This window comes from Nansenia antarctica, assembly GCF_963989245.1.
Source record: "Nansenia antarctica genome assembly, chromosome: 4".
Taxonomy (NCBI): Eukaryota; Metazoa; Chordata; class Actinopteri; order Argentiniformes; family Microstomatidae; genus Nansenia; species Nansenia antarctica.
Window position 1 is genome coordinate 41,668,979 of NC_137689.1, and position 19,607 is coordinate 41,688,585.

General features: G+C 44.5%; 1 protein-coding gene across 1 annotated transcript in view; it reads right to left on the reverse strand.

Annotated features, from left to right (window-relative positions):
- ptpra (protein tyrosine phosphatase receptor type A) overlaps positions 1–1,207 on the reverse strand; it is a gene marked incomplete at its 3' end in the record, with an annotated part of 44,764 nt that extends 43,557 nt beyond the window's left edge. The window contains exons 1-2 of the mRNA XM_080528605.1: positions 1,131–1,207; positions 837–910 (exon numbers count right to left, since the gene is read on the reverse strand). Coding sequence (XP_080384731.1) covers positions 837–910; positions 1,131–1,192 — 136 coding nt within the window. The 5' untranslated portion in view covers positions 1,193–1,207. The remainder of the gene's footprint in view (positions 1–836; positions 911–1,130) is intronic.
- Between the last annotated feature and the right edge of the window lie 18,400 nt (positions 1,208–19,607).

The window sequence follows — 19,607 nt, forward strand, 5'->3', positions numbered from 1 at the left end:
CACCAAGCTACTGAGACACCAAGCTACTGAGACACCAAGCTACTGAGACACCAAGCTACCCTGCTACTGAGACACCAAGCTACTGAGACACCAAGCTACCCTGCTACTGAGACACCAAGCTACCCTGCTACTGAGACACCAAGCAACCCTGCTACTGAGACACCAAGCTACTGAGACACCAAGCTACTGAGACACCAAGCTACTGAGACACCAAGCTACCCTGCTACTGAGACACCAAGCTTCACCCTGCTACTGAGACACCAACCTTCACCCTGCTACTGAGACACCAAGCTACTGAGGCACCAAGCTTCAGGCCGGCCGTTACTTCAGGGCACCTGACAGAAGCCTGGCTGATAGTCTGTGGTTACGGCGGCGTAATTTACATTTACATTTTTGGCATTTAGCAGACGCCTTATTCCAAAGCGACTTACAATCAATACATTTGAATACTAAGCATGTGAATCAGCAGTCCACCATTCGTTGCAGGAAGAGTACTCTAGCTCGGGCCCGGGGCCACTGATAGAAGGAAAAACCTTCTCCCTATTATCGCCTTCTACTAAAACTTTTTTTACTTTATTAACAACACCAACGCAATCTTATCACAAAACACCACACGCAGCATAATGTCAATGATGTCAAGTATACACAACTAGTAGACACGAGCGCGCACACGTGCGCACACACACACACGCGCGGGCGCAGACACACACACACAGGCGCAGACACACACACGCAGGCGCAGACACACACACGCAGGCGCAGACACACACACACACACACACACACACACACACACACACACACACACACACACACACACACAAACACTCTCTCACCTGTATCATCTGATCTCCCATTGGTCAGTCTGAAGGAGTTGGAATGGCTGCCGGCCTGCTTGTATTTCTTGAACCTGTCAATCAAACAACAAGCACACACACACACACACACTAAGAATCTTAGAATCTCCTGGGTTCAACGAAGGCACAGACACACACTGTGTGTGTGTGTGTGTGTGTGTATCTGTGACTGTGTGTATTAACAAAAGACGAGTGGACTATTCCATCATCTTTGCTTTAGGTGTGTGTGTGGGTGTGTGTGTGTGTGTGTGTGTGTGTGTGTGTGTGGCTGACCTGAGCATGTAGAGGATGATGATGATGAAGACTATGACCAGCAGGGAGGACAGCGCCACCATGACAGCGATGATGGGCGTGTCATCAGAGGGCGTGTCCGGCTCTGAGAGAGAGAGAGAAACACGTTCTGGTGTTACAAAATGGTAAAGGGACGGCACTTTAGGGCTGCAACTAACGATTATTTTGGTAGTCGACTAATCTGTCGAATTTTTTCCGATTAGTCGCGATTAGTCGTGTGGCTTTTTGCTGCGCGTAAATGGCGACGCAGAAGCATAAATCCGGCTTAACTAGCTATCTAACCTAACGTTACGCCAAGCTACAGCTGCTCACAGAGCTAGTTGACTGGCTAGCTAGCATTGCTGGCTAGACTACAGACAGCTCACGTTAGTAGGCTACGCTTGGCGCTGTTTATCTTACAGACAGCTCGCTGGTGGACTCAACATAATTGAAATAGCATTCACTTATCAAGCATCATTCATGATCATCCACCATGACTACCTGGTATTTTAATAGCGACCACCCCTCACTTCATTTCATCTCGCGTTCTCCTGGCTTCAACATGGAAAACCCCTGCTACGTAACGTTACATACAAGCGCCTCTGTCTGTCACATGCGTGCCACAGGGCAAATAAATTAATAGCACAAACGCTCATAGCATGTACAGCCCTGTCCATGAGACGTTGTTTTCCAACATGTAACAGTAAAGCTAACATAAACATTACGACGCTAACAATATAACGTTAGCCAGTTGGCTAACAACGTTAGCTAAAACTTACCCAGCTGATTCTTGCATGGCTCCCGTAAAAAATAAAAAATAAAAAAAATAAAAATCCCGTTTTTTAAAATATATTTTTTTATGCGATTAGTCGACAACAACATTTCACGTCGACGAATTTTCGTAATCGATTAGTCGTGACTAGTCGACTAATCGTTGCAGCCCTACGGCACTTATAAAGCGCCTTTATCCAAAGCGCTTTACAACCGATTCACACACACATTCACACACCAATGGCAGCAAGCTACCATGCAAGGCGCCGGTCCGCTCACTGGGAGCAATTTGGGGTTCAGTGTCTTGCCCAAGGACACTTCGACATGTGGCCGGCCGGGGCTCGAACCGCCGATCTGCCAATCTTGCGATCATTAGGCGGCGGCTCTACCTCCTGTGCCACAGCCGCCCCCAGTCGCGTCTTACAGAGTTAGTAATAATAATAATCATAATCATCATAATCATAATCATAATCATAATCATAATAATAATACATTCAACTTATATAGTGCTTTTCTAGACACTCAAAGACGTTTTACAAACTGAAAAGATTGAGTAGTAATGCTGGGGACACATGGGAAGGGGAGGGGGAGAGGGTTAACTGGTGATGGCAAGCTTGAAGAGGTGGGTTTTGAGGGCCTGTTTAAATGTTGGGAGGGTGTTGGTCTGTCTGATGTGGTTGGGGAGGGCGTTCCAGAGGGACGGGGCTGCGGCTGAAAAGGCCCTATCACCCCAGGTCTGGAGCTTGATCCTGGTGGTCTTGAGGGTGGTTTGGTCGTCAGACCTGAGGCAACGGGAGGGGGTGTGGAGGGGGACGAAGTCGGCAAGGTAGGAGGGGGCCAGATTGTTGAGGATTTTTAATTGGATCCTGTATTATCGTAGAGTGGTGTTACACCAGTAAAAGCAGTAGACAGAAGGGTAATGGAGTAGGCCAATGTCGACATTCAGAAAACCCTAGAAACAAACGCTACACAACCAGACAGGAGCGTTCTATCTGGCTTATTAGCATGAAATAATGCTATGGAACTTCAGGACCCTCTTCTGTTTATTGTTACCAGCTTCAACGCATTAGGCTCATCGTCATGTGTGGTCGTTTCCAGCTCAACAGATGATGTGTTTGAAATCTAGGAGAACAGGCTGGAACGTCACCCTCTCAGCATTAAGCCAGGGTGAGACGTTAATACAAGTGACAGGGAAAGTTCTGGACTATGGAAACAACTGTCACTGCGGTCACAAATTATTGACTGGCCTCTAACCATGCCGATATCATTGACTGACATAGAACTATGATGTCAATATCATTAACTAACATAGAACTATGCCAATATCATTGACTGACATAGAACTATGCCAATATCATTAACTAACATAGAACTATGCCAATATCATTAACTAACATAGAACTATGCCAATATCATTAACTAACATAGAACTATGCCAATATCATTGACTGACATAGAACTATGCCAATATCATTAACTAACATAGAACTATGCCAATATCATTAACTAACATAGAACTATGCCAATATCATTAACTAACATAGAACTATGCCAATATCATTAACTAACATAGAACTATGATGTCAATATCATTAACTAACATTGAACTATGCCAGTATCATTAACTAACATAGAACTATGTCAATATCATTAACTAACATAGAACTATGTCAATATCATTAACTAACATAGAACTATGTCAACATCATTAACCAACATATTGACATAGTTCTATGTTAGTTAATGATATTGACATAGTTCTATCATTAACTAACATAGAACTATGTCAATATCATTAACTAACATAGAACTATGCCGATTAGGGCTGCCACAAACGATTATTTTCATAGTCGATTAGTCACCGATTATTTTAACGATTAGTCGACTAATCAGATCATAAATTACAGCTTATCGCACAATTACTCAATCGCTCTTATTTAGCTATCATCTTCTAAATCAGTTTCTAAATGTAGCTTGAAGTTGTTAGTTGTTGTTGTAGGCTTGTGCTAACTAAAAATAAAGACAATTAAAATGATTGTTCACTCAAAAATAGATCTTTTAATGAACTTTGCAGCTTGCAGCAGCAGCATATTTATTTCTGGCATCACTTGCATGTAATGTAATAGTGCAAAACAAAGGGTATAGTGCATCTTCTCAGGCATCAAACACATTTTTTTTTAAATGTAGTACTCAGCAGTTTGCACTCTACTACATTTTAAAAATGTGTTTGATGCCTGAGAAGATGCACTATACCCTTTGTTTTGCATCTCCCTCCCTCTCTCTCCCTCCCTCTCTCTCCCCCCCTCTCTCTCCCCCCCTCTCTCTCCCCCCCTCTCTCCCACTCCCTCTCGCTCTCTCTCTCTCTCTTACACACACACACACACACACACACACACACACACACACACACACACACACACACACACACACACACACTCACTCACTTTCTCTCACTCACACACTGACAGCCAGTCTGCAGTACCATAGCCAACTACTGATCCAACAAACAGAAAAGTAAACCAGATACAAAACAGGTAGTTCCCTAGTTTGAAAGGAGGAAATAAATGCTCTACCTTATGGCGCTTTTCCATTGACCGGCTCGGCACGGCACGGCTCGCCTCGGCACGCTTTTGAAAAGTTCCGGGTATGAGACGTTTTCCACTATACAGGAACGACCCGGGACTGTAGGAGGAGTTACGTGTCATAAGATTCCCCCCGCTATACAGATCAGCGGGGGGAAATGCGATAAGAATTATGTCAAAATGCAGCACTATCATGCACAGATCAGCCTTACAACATGTAACGTTAAGTGCCTGTTACTTGCCGCTTTCAGTTCTAGTAGACTAGTTTAGATCTCGCAACCAGGGAAATGCCGACATGTGTTAAAGCCCCGATTCTATTTTTATTTCTCCTGACAAGTTGAGCACTGTGCTTTTTTTTGTTGGTGAACTACCGTAATAAGCCTAAAAAGTTCAACTGTTCAAAAAGTGCAACTTTGCTTTCAGAAACTGTTTGAATTTTTTAGATTGGGCATATAGTTCATGAATTACTATAGTTCATGAATTACGATAGTTTGAAGGAACGCTGTAAAATCCTGTCTGCGCCGGCAGCTCCGGTTTCGGAGCAAGACGCGAATCTATCGGCATTAGTCTAATACATCATCATCTAATACATCACATCCAGTCATCCGCTCACTGCTCTCCATCAAAAATGGCACATCCATCAATAATATTACATAATAACTGCTCTGATTAGATTGCTTAGATTGTTTAATACATCAACGGGGGGGAAAGCGAGATGAACTCTGAGCGAGTATCATGCTTCCTCCATTGAACGGAAAGTCCTATCTATTCCATTCAAAGTGTAGTGGGAGACCTGGCACTGGGAGGAGGCAGCTAGTTTCTAGTAGTCAGGGCTGTAGGAGCTGGTTGCAAGGTGTAGGCAGGCTTGCAAGGTGTAGGCAGGCTTGCAAGGTGTCATCAGCCACTGTGGATCTGTCATCGAAAAGGCAATCTGCAGCGTCGAGAAACGCTTTTTTCACAATTTCGCCGTCTTTGAATGACTTCTTGTGTTTAACAAGAACGTGACTGACGCGATAAGAAGCTATCGTTGCAGCTAGTGTTGTTCCGATACCGATACTAGTATCGGCATGGCCACCGATACGCCCAAAAATGCTGGTATCGGTATCGGCGAGTACTAACAAAAAGAAATCCGTTTTTTTTTTTTTTTTTTTTTAAGTACTAAAGTTATTTTGTTTGTAAATGTTCACTTGCTGTTGCACTACTACTACGACTGTTTTATATCTTAAATGGATATTGCACTGATTGGCATCTGTGAGAGCCACATTTCAGGTTTTATAAGGGGTTGATTTTCTTGTCACCATACCAGGTAGACAATAAAAAAAAGTTCTATAGTATTCACTCTCTGTTGGTATTTTTTCCTGTTTTACAAAGGTTTTGAGCAGTGCCAGATAAGTGTTAGCAATAATTTTACATCGAGGTGAGTATGCGGCTCAAAAAACATGTTTTTTTGTTTTGTTTTTTCAAACGCCGTGGTATCGGATCGGTACTCGGTATCGGCAAGTACTGCACGGTCAGGTATCGGTATCGGTATCAAAAAATGGTATCGGAACAACACTAGTTGCAGCCGTACGTTTTCGCTCTTTTGCCACATTTCCCTTCTTCGAAATAGCCATCGTAGATTTGCAGATCAGACAGACGCACTTCCAATATCACTTCGTGTAAAAAAGTCCTCCTCCCATTCTGGATGGAAGTTGTACGTTATTGGTTTCTTACTTGGTCCAGCTTCCCCACTCATTTGTATACTCTTTCTTTAGTATTACATAGTAAATAGAAGAAATTGGAAGGCTAACTAGGTAATTAGTCTCACCGGTATTTTGTAGTTGGTGCTGTTGACTGCGCATGCGTGGTGAACCGTGTGTTAGGTGAAGAAATCAGATCTCAGACTGGCTTACCTGTACGTCAATCAAGTGGCAAAAGCCATAGTGAGGATGGATGATAGGCGAACTTTTTATATTTTTTGCTTATAGCTTATTTCAGCTCCAAAAAAACATGCGATGACGTCGATTACCAAATATGTCGGTGACGATTTTGGTAATCGACGTCGTCGCGACTAATCGTGGCAGCCAATTGCCGATATCATTGTGACGCAAAAGGGCCCGGTTTCCCCTGTGAGAAGTGAACACCGTTCTACTGGGACAGTTAACTGACACAGACACAGTTAACAGACACAGTTAACAGACACAGTTAACAGACACTTGGACAGTTAACAGACACAGACACAGTTAACAGACAGTTAACAGACACAGACACAGTTAACAGACACAGACACAGTTAACAGACACAGACACAGTTAACAGACAGTTAACAGACACAGACACAGTTAACAGACACAGACACAGTTAACAGACACAGACACAGTTAACAGACACAGACACAGTTAACAGACACAGTTAACAGACACTGGATATTGGCATAGTTCTATGTTAGTTACTGATATTGACATAGTTCTATGTTAGTCAATGATATTGACATAGTTCTATGTTAGTCAATGATATTGACATAGTTCTATGTTAGTTAATGATATTGACATAGTTCTATGTTAGTCAATGATATTGACATAGTTCTATGTTAGTCAATGATATTGACATAGTTCTATGTTAGTCAATGATATTGACATAGTTCTATGTTAGTTAATGATATTGACATAGTTCTATGTTAGTTAATGATATTGGCATAGTTCTATGTTAGTTAATGATATTGGCATAGTTCTATGTTAGTTAATGATATTGGCAGTGGTCGGGCGTGGTTGGACTATCTCACCACGGCTGGTTTAGACACGGTCGGTCACGCTGGCCCGGCCGCCAGCCACGGGTACAAGCAGGCTTTCACCAGATCCCCACTTTGGGCCCATTAATACCAATCAACCATCGCTTGAATGCCACAGCCTATTGGACTATTGTTGGCCACGTGCATCCCTTCATGGCCACAATGTCCCCATCTTCTACTTCCAGCATGATAAGCCTGCTTGTACCCATGGCCGAGGGACAGGCCAGCGTGACCGTGTCTAAACCAGCCGTGGTGAGATAGTCCAACCACGCCCGTCCACTCAGACATGGAGATGCCTCCGTGTTTACCCCAGCTTCCAGCCCTGACAGACAGGGAGATGCCTCTGTGTTTACCCCAGCTTCCAGCCCTGACAGACAGGGAGATGCCTCCGTGTTTACCCCAGCTTCCAGCCCTGACAGACAGGGAGATGCCTCCGTGTTTACCCCAGCTTCCAGCCCTGACAGACAGGGCAGTAAACAGGCCATGTGAAAGGAACCTCGCTGTTCAATAACCCAGACACAGACGTCTGGGAATGCTCAACTTAATGTGGCGTTGTCATCAGGACATTTCTCCCTTATTCAGTGAGACAATGTAAAATACTGAACAGTGCTGCGACGGTGTCGCTATGAGAGATGGATAGAGCCTAAGACTGCTCATAGACACACTCTATCTCCAGGGTAGAGAGATGAATAGAGCCTAGGACTGCTCATAGACACACTCCATCTCCAGGGGCCTCAGCAGAGGGCCATAGAGGGACTATAGACCGGTGGAGAAGATGTTTGCATACCACATACATTTCACATGACTGTTAACATCGTTGACCATGACATTTGCTATGTCTCACAAACAACAGACTGAAGTCAATTGTATGACTGCTGAGTCACTGAGTGCTACCTAGTGTTAGCATGCCAACTCAACTCAATACGTGATGAGGACAGTGCACTCATCCACACCTTTTTAAAACAAACAGCAACGCGCACACAACACTGATATTCTCCCTGTTCAGTATCCCTTAACAAACATGTTGGAAAGAGGAAGCATTTTGTCTTCTTTTAGCTCTTAACTCCCAACAGTTTGGATTTGAAATTAAACAATTACCATGAGGGTAATGCAGATATTCTCATGATGTTAGTTTTTTTCTTTCAGATTGGTTTCATCATTGAGAAAGTACATAAAACATTTCTTTTAAATAAATACATTTAAAAAAAATCCTATTTCAGGGCTCTAAAGGTATTGAGTGGAAGAAAAATCCTATAATGTCCAAATAAAGTACTCATGTTTTGGTAGACAATCCTTTGCATGCGATAACTGCCTGATGTCTACAGCCCATTGACATCACCAGACGCTGGGTATCTTCAGTGGTGTAGTCTAGTTTTTTCTAGTGGGTATACTGTGATTTTTCCCTCACAGTCTCATATCGTTCATTTCGGAACGCCATAAAAATAAATCTGCGCTCCCTGTCTGACGTTATATATCTAACATTACATGTTATAAGGCTGACCAGTGCATGATAATGCTGCATTTTGACATATTTCATGTCACATCTCCCCCCGTTGGTGGTATATGACGCTATAGTCAGTACCAATGGTCCAAAAGTCAAGTGCTTCGTAACACAGACGGGGTGAATTTTAGGAATGAAAGTGAAAGTTCTGTCACAAAACGCTGTTACGTATCCTCACACATTTTTAAGTGGGTATATGGAAATCCTTGGCCTTTCCTAGTGGGTATACGGCGTAGTCCTGCTTATCACCTAGACCAGAGGTTCCCAAACTGTTTTTAACCAAGGCACCCCTGAAGCTTTCCCCCTTCTCCAAGGCACCCCAACTCTACGAAGATTTAAAAAATGCCTCGGAGCTTAAACTAAAAACAATACACGATGAATTGGTTTGAAAATGTGTGTTTATATATAATACATAAGTATTGCCCCAATGAATTTTAACAAGATAATAAAAGTCATAAATGAACTGTAATGGATGGGCAAGAATGCATAGGTCAGTCAAACTATCGCTAAATTAAATAACATTGTGGCCCTCAAGGATTGTACAATATGGGAGGAGACTCAGAGGGAATTCTTCACACAAATAAAATATCAAAGGCCTGTATAATCAATCAATGGAACAATGCTTTTTTGGGGGGGCTTAAAATAATGCCTTAAAATGTAATTCTCATTTCAATGCTCATTCTGAGATTATTATTTCACATCTGAACCAAACGGGTAACTCACAACTATAATAATGTAACAATAATAATCATGAATATTGAGAGAAATACAAAACAAAGAAATATGTTGTGCGCATTAGTGGGACACATGCGCCTGCTTTTGGGAGCAGAGTCTCTTTATGCGGGGAGAGATAGTGGACAGCGCGACACGCAGGTCCTGTTCCACTGACAGACGCGTGCGTGTCTTGTTCTTGACGTATGCTAGAGAAGAAAAAGCCAGCTCGCACAAGTAGGAGGTTGGGAAGGGTAAAAGCACCTTGATGGCGCTCTCTGAGAGAGATGGATATTCATGTCCCACAAGCAGCCAAAACCTATCCAAACCTAGCTCACCATGTTTGAGCTTCAGTGTGCGGTCCATAATGAGCTCTGCCAGTTCATCTTGAGCTTTGCTGCTCAAACTAGCGGCTGATGCTGATGAGAGGGGGTTGAACGGATCCCGGAGCCAGTCGAAGTCTTCGTTCATTGGAGGGAAATAGGACTCAAATCTCTCCTCCAGCACACGTAGGTGCGCAGCGATCAGATTCAAGAAAGACGCTGACTTGTGTGCTGCGTCATTGGCCGTCAACGGAAACATTTCTATGTTTTTCTTGGCCACCCCGTCTTGCCACCGTCTCAATTTGGATCGGAATCCGTTCAGTTTGTCTGTCGCTGTCAGGATATTCTCAGCCTTCCCTTGCATTTTTATGTTGAGGTCATTAAGGTGGCTAAAAATATCTGCCAGATAAGCAAGCTTAATCCACCACGATTCATCTTCCAATTGTTCTTTGTATGGCAAGTCGTGCTCACTGCCAAAAGTTATCAGTACATCTCGGAGCTCATAGACACGGGATAACACCTTGCCCCGCGACAGCCAGCGGACCTCTGTGTGTAATAAGAGCCCCTCATGCTCGGACCCCATCTCATTGCACAATGTGCTGAACAGCCGTGACTTCAGCGGGCGTGATTTTACATAATTAACCATTTTCACAGCTTGGTCCAAGACTTCAGTGAGGTCTGGGGGCATAGCCTTGGCGACAAGGGCTTCTCGGTGTAGCATGCAGTGGTTTATCTGCACGGCTGGATTTTCCTTTCTCACTTTACTTACAAAGCCCTTCACCCTCCCTGTCATTGACGCAGCCCCGTCGGTGCAGACGCTGACACACATTCCCCAGTTAAGGCCCCACTCTCTCAGGTATTCATCAGTGACTTTGAAAATCTCATCTCCGGTTGCATGTGTCTTTAACTCTTTGCAAAAAAAGAAGTTATCCTCAATGGATTCTGCATCAACATATCTCACGTTGGCAATGAGTTGGCAGTGGCCACTAATATCCGTTGAATCGTCGACTTGCAGAGCAAATTTCCCACTTTTCTTAATTTTTTCGGTGAGAACAGTTTCAATGTCAACTGACATGTCATCAATGCGACGTTTTATTGTGTTGTCAGATAACGGAATTTTGCCAATTTCTTTTGCAGCAGCTGGCCCTATCATCACCCTAACAATTTCCTTACATGCTGGTATGATGAGGGACTCGGCGATAGTGTGGGGCTTTTTAGCTTTCGCTATTAACTGCGCCACCAAATAGCTGGCCTCCTGTGCTTTGTCAGAGACACGTGCACATGAAATCATACGCTGACTCTGCTTATCATTTTGTGATTTCAGTCTCTTGAAATACTCAAGGTCTTTGGATTCATAGGCAGAGTGTTTTGTGTCAAAGTGTCTTGATAGCTTACTTGGCACCATTGCTTGGTTTGATAATTTTTCTCTGCAGATGAGGCATTCTGGCGTCGGGCAGTTAGCATCTCCAGTCCAGGTGAACCCATACCGAAGGTAGCTTTCGTTGTATAGTCGGAGTTTACTCCTTTTTGCTGCTGGTTCCTCAGCTTCTTCTGCCGTGGTGACCTGTGAGGCATTCCTTTTAAGGAATCGATCCATGTTTTAATTTATTTGTATTTTCCCGCTGTCAAGTCTTTTGGACACAACAATGAATGGATTCATCAGAGCAATTGCGCGTCACTTCCCTGTTATCGTAATGTACACGCCCCTTTTTGGGTGACGTCATCTCCCTGTCATCAGGGACTTGTAGTTCTTCATTTGATTTACCGTGTAAATCCCCAGACTGCCGTATATCTTTTATTTGCTTATGAACTCCATTGCACATGTAATAAACAAACGTTTATGAATGTATTATTATTATAATTTTATATTATACTTTTTTTTTTTTTTTTTTTACGAGCAGATTTGGCGGCACCCCCGGACAGGTGCCGCGGCACCCCAGGGTGCCGCGGCACCCACTTTGGGAACCTCTGACCTAGACGACACCACTGGGTATCTTCTCTGGTGATGCTCTGCCAGGCCTGTTCTGCAGCCATCTTCAGCTGTTATTTGTTTTGAGGTAGTTTTGTCTTAAGTTCCCTCTTCAGCAAATTAAATGCATGTCCAATTGGATTTAAATCTGGAGATTAACTTGGCCAGTCAACAACCTTCCACTTGCAGGGTTAGGGTTAAACTCCCTAGTTTCTAGGCAGTATGATTTGTGTCAATGTGTTACTGTATGATTAAGCGACATCCAATGAATGTGGAGGCATGACACTTCAGGATACATTCAGCTGCTGCCATCAGCAGTAACTTCATCAATTAAGACAAGTTAGACAGTTCTAGTGGCAGCTATAAATGCCCAAACCATAACACCACCTTCCACCATGTTTCACAGATGAGGTGGTATGCTGTAAATCTTGGGCAGATCGTTTTTTTCTCCAGACTTTCGACTGGCAATCACACGGTCTGGAGAAAAGGTCCGCATGCTGGCAATTCTCAAGTCGCACAAATGACCAAAAAGTGATTTCAGTTTTTTCATATAACGAAAGTTTAAGCGTTGAAGAGCTACTCAATATAACTACTAATTAAGGAAAGCTGGGAGGAGGGGTCCAGTGACAGCAAAAATAAAATCCAGTACGTCTTGGACATGCGTGCAAAGCTCCACACACTAGGGGTTATATCACGGGAGCATTTGCACCAGGCCCAGGACTGGCAGAAACGCCTGTATGACAGGGGGTCTAGGCTTCACATTTTCACACCGGGAGACAGGGTCCTTGTATTACTAGGGGTGTAAATCACCAGCTTCATCACGATACGATATTATATCGATTTGTTTGTATGACGATACAATGTTTGACGATATCACAATGTCAGTCACGATACGATTTCGATTCGATTCGATTCAAGATCGATATGACGATATGATCGATATGACGCGATATCATATGCCAATCTAACACAATTATCAATTGTAATAAGTGGTAATTAACATACAGCTCATTAACATACACACACACACACACACACACACACACAGGTTCAGAGAGACATCCAGTCACACACACACACGTCCACACACGTGTCACACACGTCCAGCAGGTCTGATATTGGTCTGACTGGATTCGCCTCGAAGAGTAGATGTAAAAAAATATCTTTGGTGTCCAAAACGGTCAATGTATTCGCCCATTAGACTCCCGTTAGACGCACTCTCATTAGACGCACTCACACAAGCCGAACATTTCCGAAGATTACCGGAGATTGCCGAACGCGAGAGGAGGAGGAGCCGAGAAGTGGAGCCGAGCCAGAGTAGACAGTCACACAGGGTGAATGCGAACTCATTGCGAACGCGAGTATGTTCACTTCCCTGGTTCAGAGAGATGTTCCAAAATATATATATTAAAAGGGATAGACTTACTGTCTCTCATCAAAAAAGAAAAACATTCGTATCTTTTTCAAGTCTCTCTCTCTCTGCGCGCATAAGATGACGATATAGATCGATGTTTTTACATTGCGTCGATGTAATCAGATCGTTAGTCAATGAATCGATGCATCGATGTGAATCGATGTATCGTTACACCCCTATGTATTACTGCCCACCTCCAGCTCTAAATTACTCGCTAAGTGGCAAGGGCCGTTCGCGGTCACACGACGGGTGGGGTAGGTGGACTATGAGGTGGTGCGTTCGGATCGGGGGGATAGCACGAAGATATATCACGTTAATCTCCTAAAAAAAAATTAGCGAGGTGGTCCCTGTCGCGCTGGCTACGCTACTTCCCGAGAGGGATGAGTTCGGACCGGAGGTCCCAAACACTAAAACTAGTACCCCGGTCCGCTTAGGTGACAATCTCTCGGCGAGTCCGTGAGCTACAACAGAGGTTCGCGGATGTGTTTTCCCCCCTACCCGGTCGCACTACGCTGATAGAACACCATATAGATACGCAACTGGGCGTTACGGTGCGTACACGGACGTATAGGCTGCCGGCTCACAAGCGCGACGTGGTGAGCCGGTAATTAGAGGCAATGCTGGAGCTGGGCAGCCCCATCGTGCTTGTGACCAAGCGGGATGGGGCTGTGCGGTTCTGTGTGGACTACCGACGGGTGAACACGGTGTCCAAGTTCGATGCCTATCCAATGCACCGGGTCAACGAGCTCCTGGACCGGCTTGGCACGGCTAAATTCTATACCACCCTGGACTGAACAAAGGGATACTGGCAGATTCCGCTGTCCGGTAACCCGCGAGAAAACAGGGTTCTCCACCCCGCGCAGCTTATACCAATTCACCGCGCTGCCGTTCGGGTTGTTCGGGGCCCCGGCTATGTTTCAGCGGCTCATGGATCGCGGCCTACCTCAACGACATTGTAGTCTACAGCGATACATGGCCGCAGCATATGCAGCGGGTGGTGGCCGTGCTAGGTTCTAGGCCCTGGACAAGCTAGACAATTTGATGGTAAGATTGTAATTGTATTGTAATCAAGTGCAATACTGAAACACAACTGTGAACATTTCAAACCGGCAAACTGCGACACTTTAAATGAATGTGCAATAATACTATGTGCAATATGACAACCCTCGTGTACATTCTGAGATAGGAAATGTTAGGATATTTATAGCATAGCATAGAGTACAGCACAGTGTTTTATTTGTATAGTATAGTATAGTGGATAGTGTATAGTATATAGCCTTTATTTATGTAAACCAGCTCTTTTCCCTTCTTGTTTTTAGTAAAAAAAAAAAAATCCTAGCACCAGGGGAGCCCCCCCTCCCAAATTTCGTTGTATGGTACCTGTACTGTATTAATGACAATAAAGACCATTCATTCATTCATTCATTCATTCAGTTGCTGGGGCAGGCGGGGCTCACAGCCAACGTGATAGGGCGGGGGGGGATTCGCTTTCTGGGGTACCACTTGGGGCGGGGGGAGGTGCGACCTAAAACACAGAATGCTCCTGATTTTAACATCCCTTTTCCCCTGCAGACGGACGCATCGGATAGGGGGCTGGGAGCGGTGCTGACCTAGCAGGTGGAGGGGACCGACCGCCCGGTGCTGTACCTGAGCCGGAAGTTGTCGGAGCGGGAGGGCAGGTACAGCACGGTGGAGAAAAAGTGCCTAGCCATCAGGTGGGCGGTCGGCACTCTCCGGTATTACCTGCTGGGGCGCTCGTTCACCCTCTACGCGCCCGGCCTTGGTCTGACAGTGGGGGTGTGTGGGGAGCATGGCACGTAATTGGCACCAGCTGAGTCCCCATCAGCCGGCTTCTTAATGTTTGTGCTTTCCCCCCCCCGGGAGAACAGTAGCAGCGAGGACGCTAAGACGAGTGACGCAGCACCGAAAGGGTGCGAGGCGAGGTCGGCTGGGGGCTGACAGTTAAGTTCCAGTTAATTAGCATTATTATTTAACCGACGTTTCAGCACTACCCCACGGGGAGCGTCTGAGGGACTACCTGAGTTTGACGAACTATAATAAACGGGCAACACCCATTCCTTCTACTCCTGTCTGGTGTCCGGTTCCCTCTGTGTCTAGAATCTTACAGATTCACTGTATCGTCTACCGTCCTGTTTACTGGGTAAGTGATACATGGCTTGTAAACAAACAAAACGTTTTAAGACGTGTTCAAAAGCAAGGACTGTGTGATCATCTACCGTATTTTATATAAGTCGCGCTTTTTTTCATAGTTTGGCTAGTCCTGCGACTTATAGTCAGGTGCGACTTATATATCAATATATATATAATTTCATACTGACTGACATGAACCAGGAGTAAACATTACCGTCTACAGCCGACAGAGGGCGCTCTGGGCCGCTCTGGGTTTGTGACAACTATATGCTGCTCCTAAAGCCCTGAAGAACTATCTAAAACATTAGCTTGTTGAAGCTAAGCAAACGGTAGCTTGGTGAACTTGCTTACTGGTAACTTGCTTGTTGGACTCGCTGGCTTGTTATGTTCATTTAGCCTATTCAGCCTCCCAGGTATGTTCTTTATGCTATTGTGTTGCTGAATAACTGTTAATGTGTTATGTTAACATACCGGACTTCTATTCAGCCTGTTGTTCTGTGTGCTATTGTGTAGTTGAATAAACTTGCCTTTCCAGATGAATGTCTGTTCTTGGTCTTGGATTTTGTGAAATATATTTCTAAATAAATGCGACTTATAGTCCAGTGCGACTTATATATGTTTTTTTCCTCTTAATGTCGCATTTTTTGACTGATGCGACTTATACTCCGGAGCGACATAGTCCGGAAAATACGGTAATTATGTGTAGTTATGTGTTTTTAACATGTTGGTGTTCCATCAGCATGTTGTGATTTGCTAAACATGCAGTTAGATGTTCATAGCGATGTTCTTTCTTAGCTGCTAGCTAGCTGACAGCTCTCTCATGCCTGCACAAATGATGTGACAGAACACACCTGCGTACCAGAAACGGAGGTCAAGCCAATTCTACAATACTTCACTTCTGGTGCTCTGAAATAGGGCAACTATGTATAAAAAAGGGTTGTCATTTCTAAATGATGAAAAACAAATCGGAAAAAAGAAAACATTGAATGAAAGGGGGCTCTCACACACACACACACACACACACACACACACACACACACACACACACACACACACCTGGAGGGTCACTGGTGTCAGCCGTGGTGCGTTCCACAGTGGGTTCTGTGGCGGTTTCCGTCTCCAGTGAGAAGTCCATCTCCACCTCTGTAGAGGGGTCTGGGGGGGGCAGGGTTCCTGGAACAGAGGGTGTGGTCCCATTGTCCCCGCCCCCGGTGACTGTGGTGAGAGCAGGGGTAGGCTGTGTGGTGGGGGGGGCCGGGGGGGTGTCGGTCGGCGCTGGCGGTGCCGGTGCGGGCGTGACAGAAGTGTCTGCTGTTGTCGGAGCGGCTGCGTCGCTCGCCGGGATTGTTGTTGCCGAGGCGACCGGTGGGAGCGCGGTTGTAGGCTTGGTGGTGGTGGTGGGCGTTGCCACGGCGACGGTGGTGGTGGCGGGAGGGTCTGTGGGTTTGGCGACAGGGTCATCTAGAAGGACTAGTGGACCGTCTAAGGGAGATGGGGAAGAAAAAGACATTGAAGAGACATTCAGTTACTTCAGTCAACACTGAAGTCACACTGGGTCAATGTGTTGGATGGTACTAATGTCTGGGTCAATGTGTTGGATGGTACTAATGTCTGGGTCAATGTGTTGGATGGTACTAATGTCTGGGTCAATGTGTTAGATGGTACTAGGCAAGGCAAGGCAAGTTTATTTGTATAGCACATTTCATACAACAGGGGCAATTCAAAATGCTTTACATACATTATTTAAAAATACAGCAAGAGCAGCATAGTAAGAAAATAAAAATTACAATGAATACAAGCAAATATAAGAAGTTAATAGATAAAACATTTAATAAGACAATAGTTAATGGAAAAATACATTGATAGAAGTGTTTGTGTTTAATCATAACTGCTGCAAAACATTAAGGTTTTTAGCTTAGATTTAAATAAGGGTTTGGGCCTGTTTGATTTCTTCAGGGAGTTTATTCCAGGAGCATGCAGCAGCGTGACTGAAAGCTGCTGCACCGTGTTGTGTTTTTACTCTTGGAATTATTAGCTGATTAGTCTCAGCTGACCTTAGGGACCTTGTGGGATTATAGGGTTGGAGGAGATCTGATATGTATTTTGGTCCAAGACCATTTTGTGACTTGTATGTAATTAGGAGGATTTTGAATTAAATTCTCTGAGAGACTGGTAGCCAGTGCAGGGATCTCAGGATTGGTGTAATGTGTTCAAATTTCTTTGTTTTTGTTAGGACCCTAGCAGCTGCATTTTGGATGAGCTGCAATTTATGAACAGCTCCTTTAGATCTTTAGGCCTGTTAGTAGACCATTACAATAATCAAGTCTTCTCGAAACAAATGCATGGATGAGTTTTTCAAGGCCTTGCTTGGACATGAAACCTCTCATTCTTGTTATGTTTTTCAGGTGATAGTAGGCTGATTTAGTTATCAAGTTTATGTGGCTGTTGAAGTTTAGATCAGAGTCTAGAATTACACCAAGATTTCTGACCAGTTTTTTTGTTTGAAGAGAGAGAGAATCAAGTTTTGCACTGACTTTCGATCTTTTGTTAGGTGCACCGAATACAATTATCTCTGTTTTGTCCTTGCTTAGTTGGAGGAAGTTTTGTGTCATCCAGGCGTTTATTTGCTCAATGCAATTACAGAGATTGTCAATGGGACTATAGTCGTTCGGTGAGAGGGCTATGTAGATTTGAGTGTCATCCGCATAGTTGTGGTAGGCAATTTTGTTCTTTTTTATGATGTGTCCCAATGGAAGCATGTAGAGATTGAATAGAAGGGTGCCAAGGATTGACCTGTCACCACATGTCATTTTAAGTTGGTCAGATACAAAGTTGCCAATGGAGACATAGTAGCTTCTGTCCTGTAGGTAGGATCTAAACCAGTTTAGGGCAGTGCCCGAAAGTCCTACCCAGGTTTTTAGTCTATCTATTAGAATGTCGTGGTCTACAGTGTCAAAGGCAGCGCTAAGATCTAGTAGTACCAAAACTGAGACTGAGTCTGTGTTTATGTCATTAAGGACCTTAATAAGGGCCGTTTCAGTGCTTCAGTACTAATGTCTGGGTCAATGTGATAGATGGTACTAATGTCCGGGTCAATGTGTTGGATGGTACTAATGTCTGGGTCAATGTGTTGGATGGTACTGTCTGGGTCAAGGCAGCACTTGCTGTGCAGTCAGGAGCGCTGTTGCGCAGTTGAAGTTTCAGCCAGTTCCATTTGGGACAATGCTGTGTGGCATGACATCACTTGAGTAAAAGTCAAAACCTAAAATGTAAGTTGCTCGATCATGCCCGAAATCTCAACGGGTATTGTAAACTATAACCTAATTGGTGATAGTGGTGGGGCACCTGCTATATTTAGGGGGCGGCGGTAGTCTTTAGGTTAGAGAGGCCGGCTAGGTAGTCCAGTGGTCTAGTGGTCACCGCGGCCTACAGTGCACACATATGCCCATGTCAGCATGGGTTCGAATCCGGCCCCTGCTGACATGCCCTCTCTCCCTTTTTCTCCTTACTTTCCTGTCTGTCTTCACTATATCTGTCCAATAACATTAAAAAAGAGAAAATAATGAGAGAAAAAGAGGCCGGCTAGCAATCGGAAGGTCGCTGCTTCTATCCCCGCCTCAGGAGGGAGCTGCATGTGCCCTTGAGCAAGGCATTTAATCCCTAATCGCTCCAGGGGCACCGACTATGACTGACCCTGAGCAATTAAAAAAAAAAAAAATCCAACAACTGACTGGCAAGTTGATTGCATGGCAAATAAAAACATAGATTCTTCTTCTAGTATTCAGGCGACAGAGCCGAGCGGTGGTCCTTACCTGTGGAGGGGGGTCCCTGGGCCAGCACCCCGAGGCCCACACTGAGCAGCAGCAGCAGGGAACACACACCCATACTGCCCTGGGACAAAACAAGGGGATCATTGGTTATTAGTTACAGATGGCTGAAAACCCCCAAAATGACCCCTCCACAAACAGATTATGTTTGAATTATGAATCCCAATTATTTCCCTAGCACTTATCCTAATCCCTGGTGGTCCCTTTTAGAGAATAATTCCATCTCGACATTTGCTTTCCCACAACATTTGAAAATACTTTTTTTTGTGCAGAATAAGAAGCGTGCCGTACATATGACACCTGTACAGTTCACTGATCACGGTCAGTTGAGTGGATCTCTCACCTTAGTTGAAGTTGGCATCAATGACTCATTCGCTCAGTGTGGTCCTAGAGAAAACCAAAAATACATAAAAAGGCACTATTAACATCTTCACAAGAGACACTCATCAAGGACAGTTAAAACAT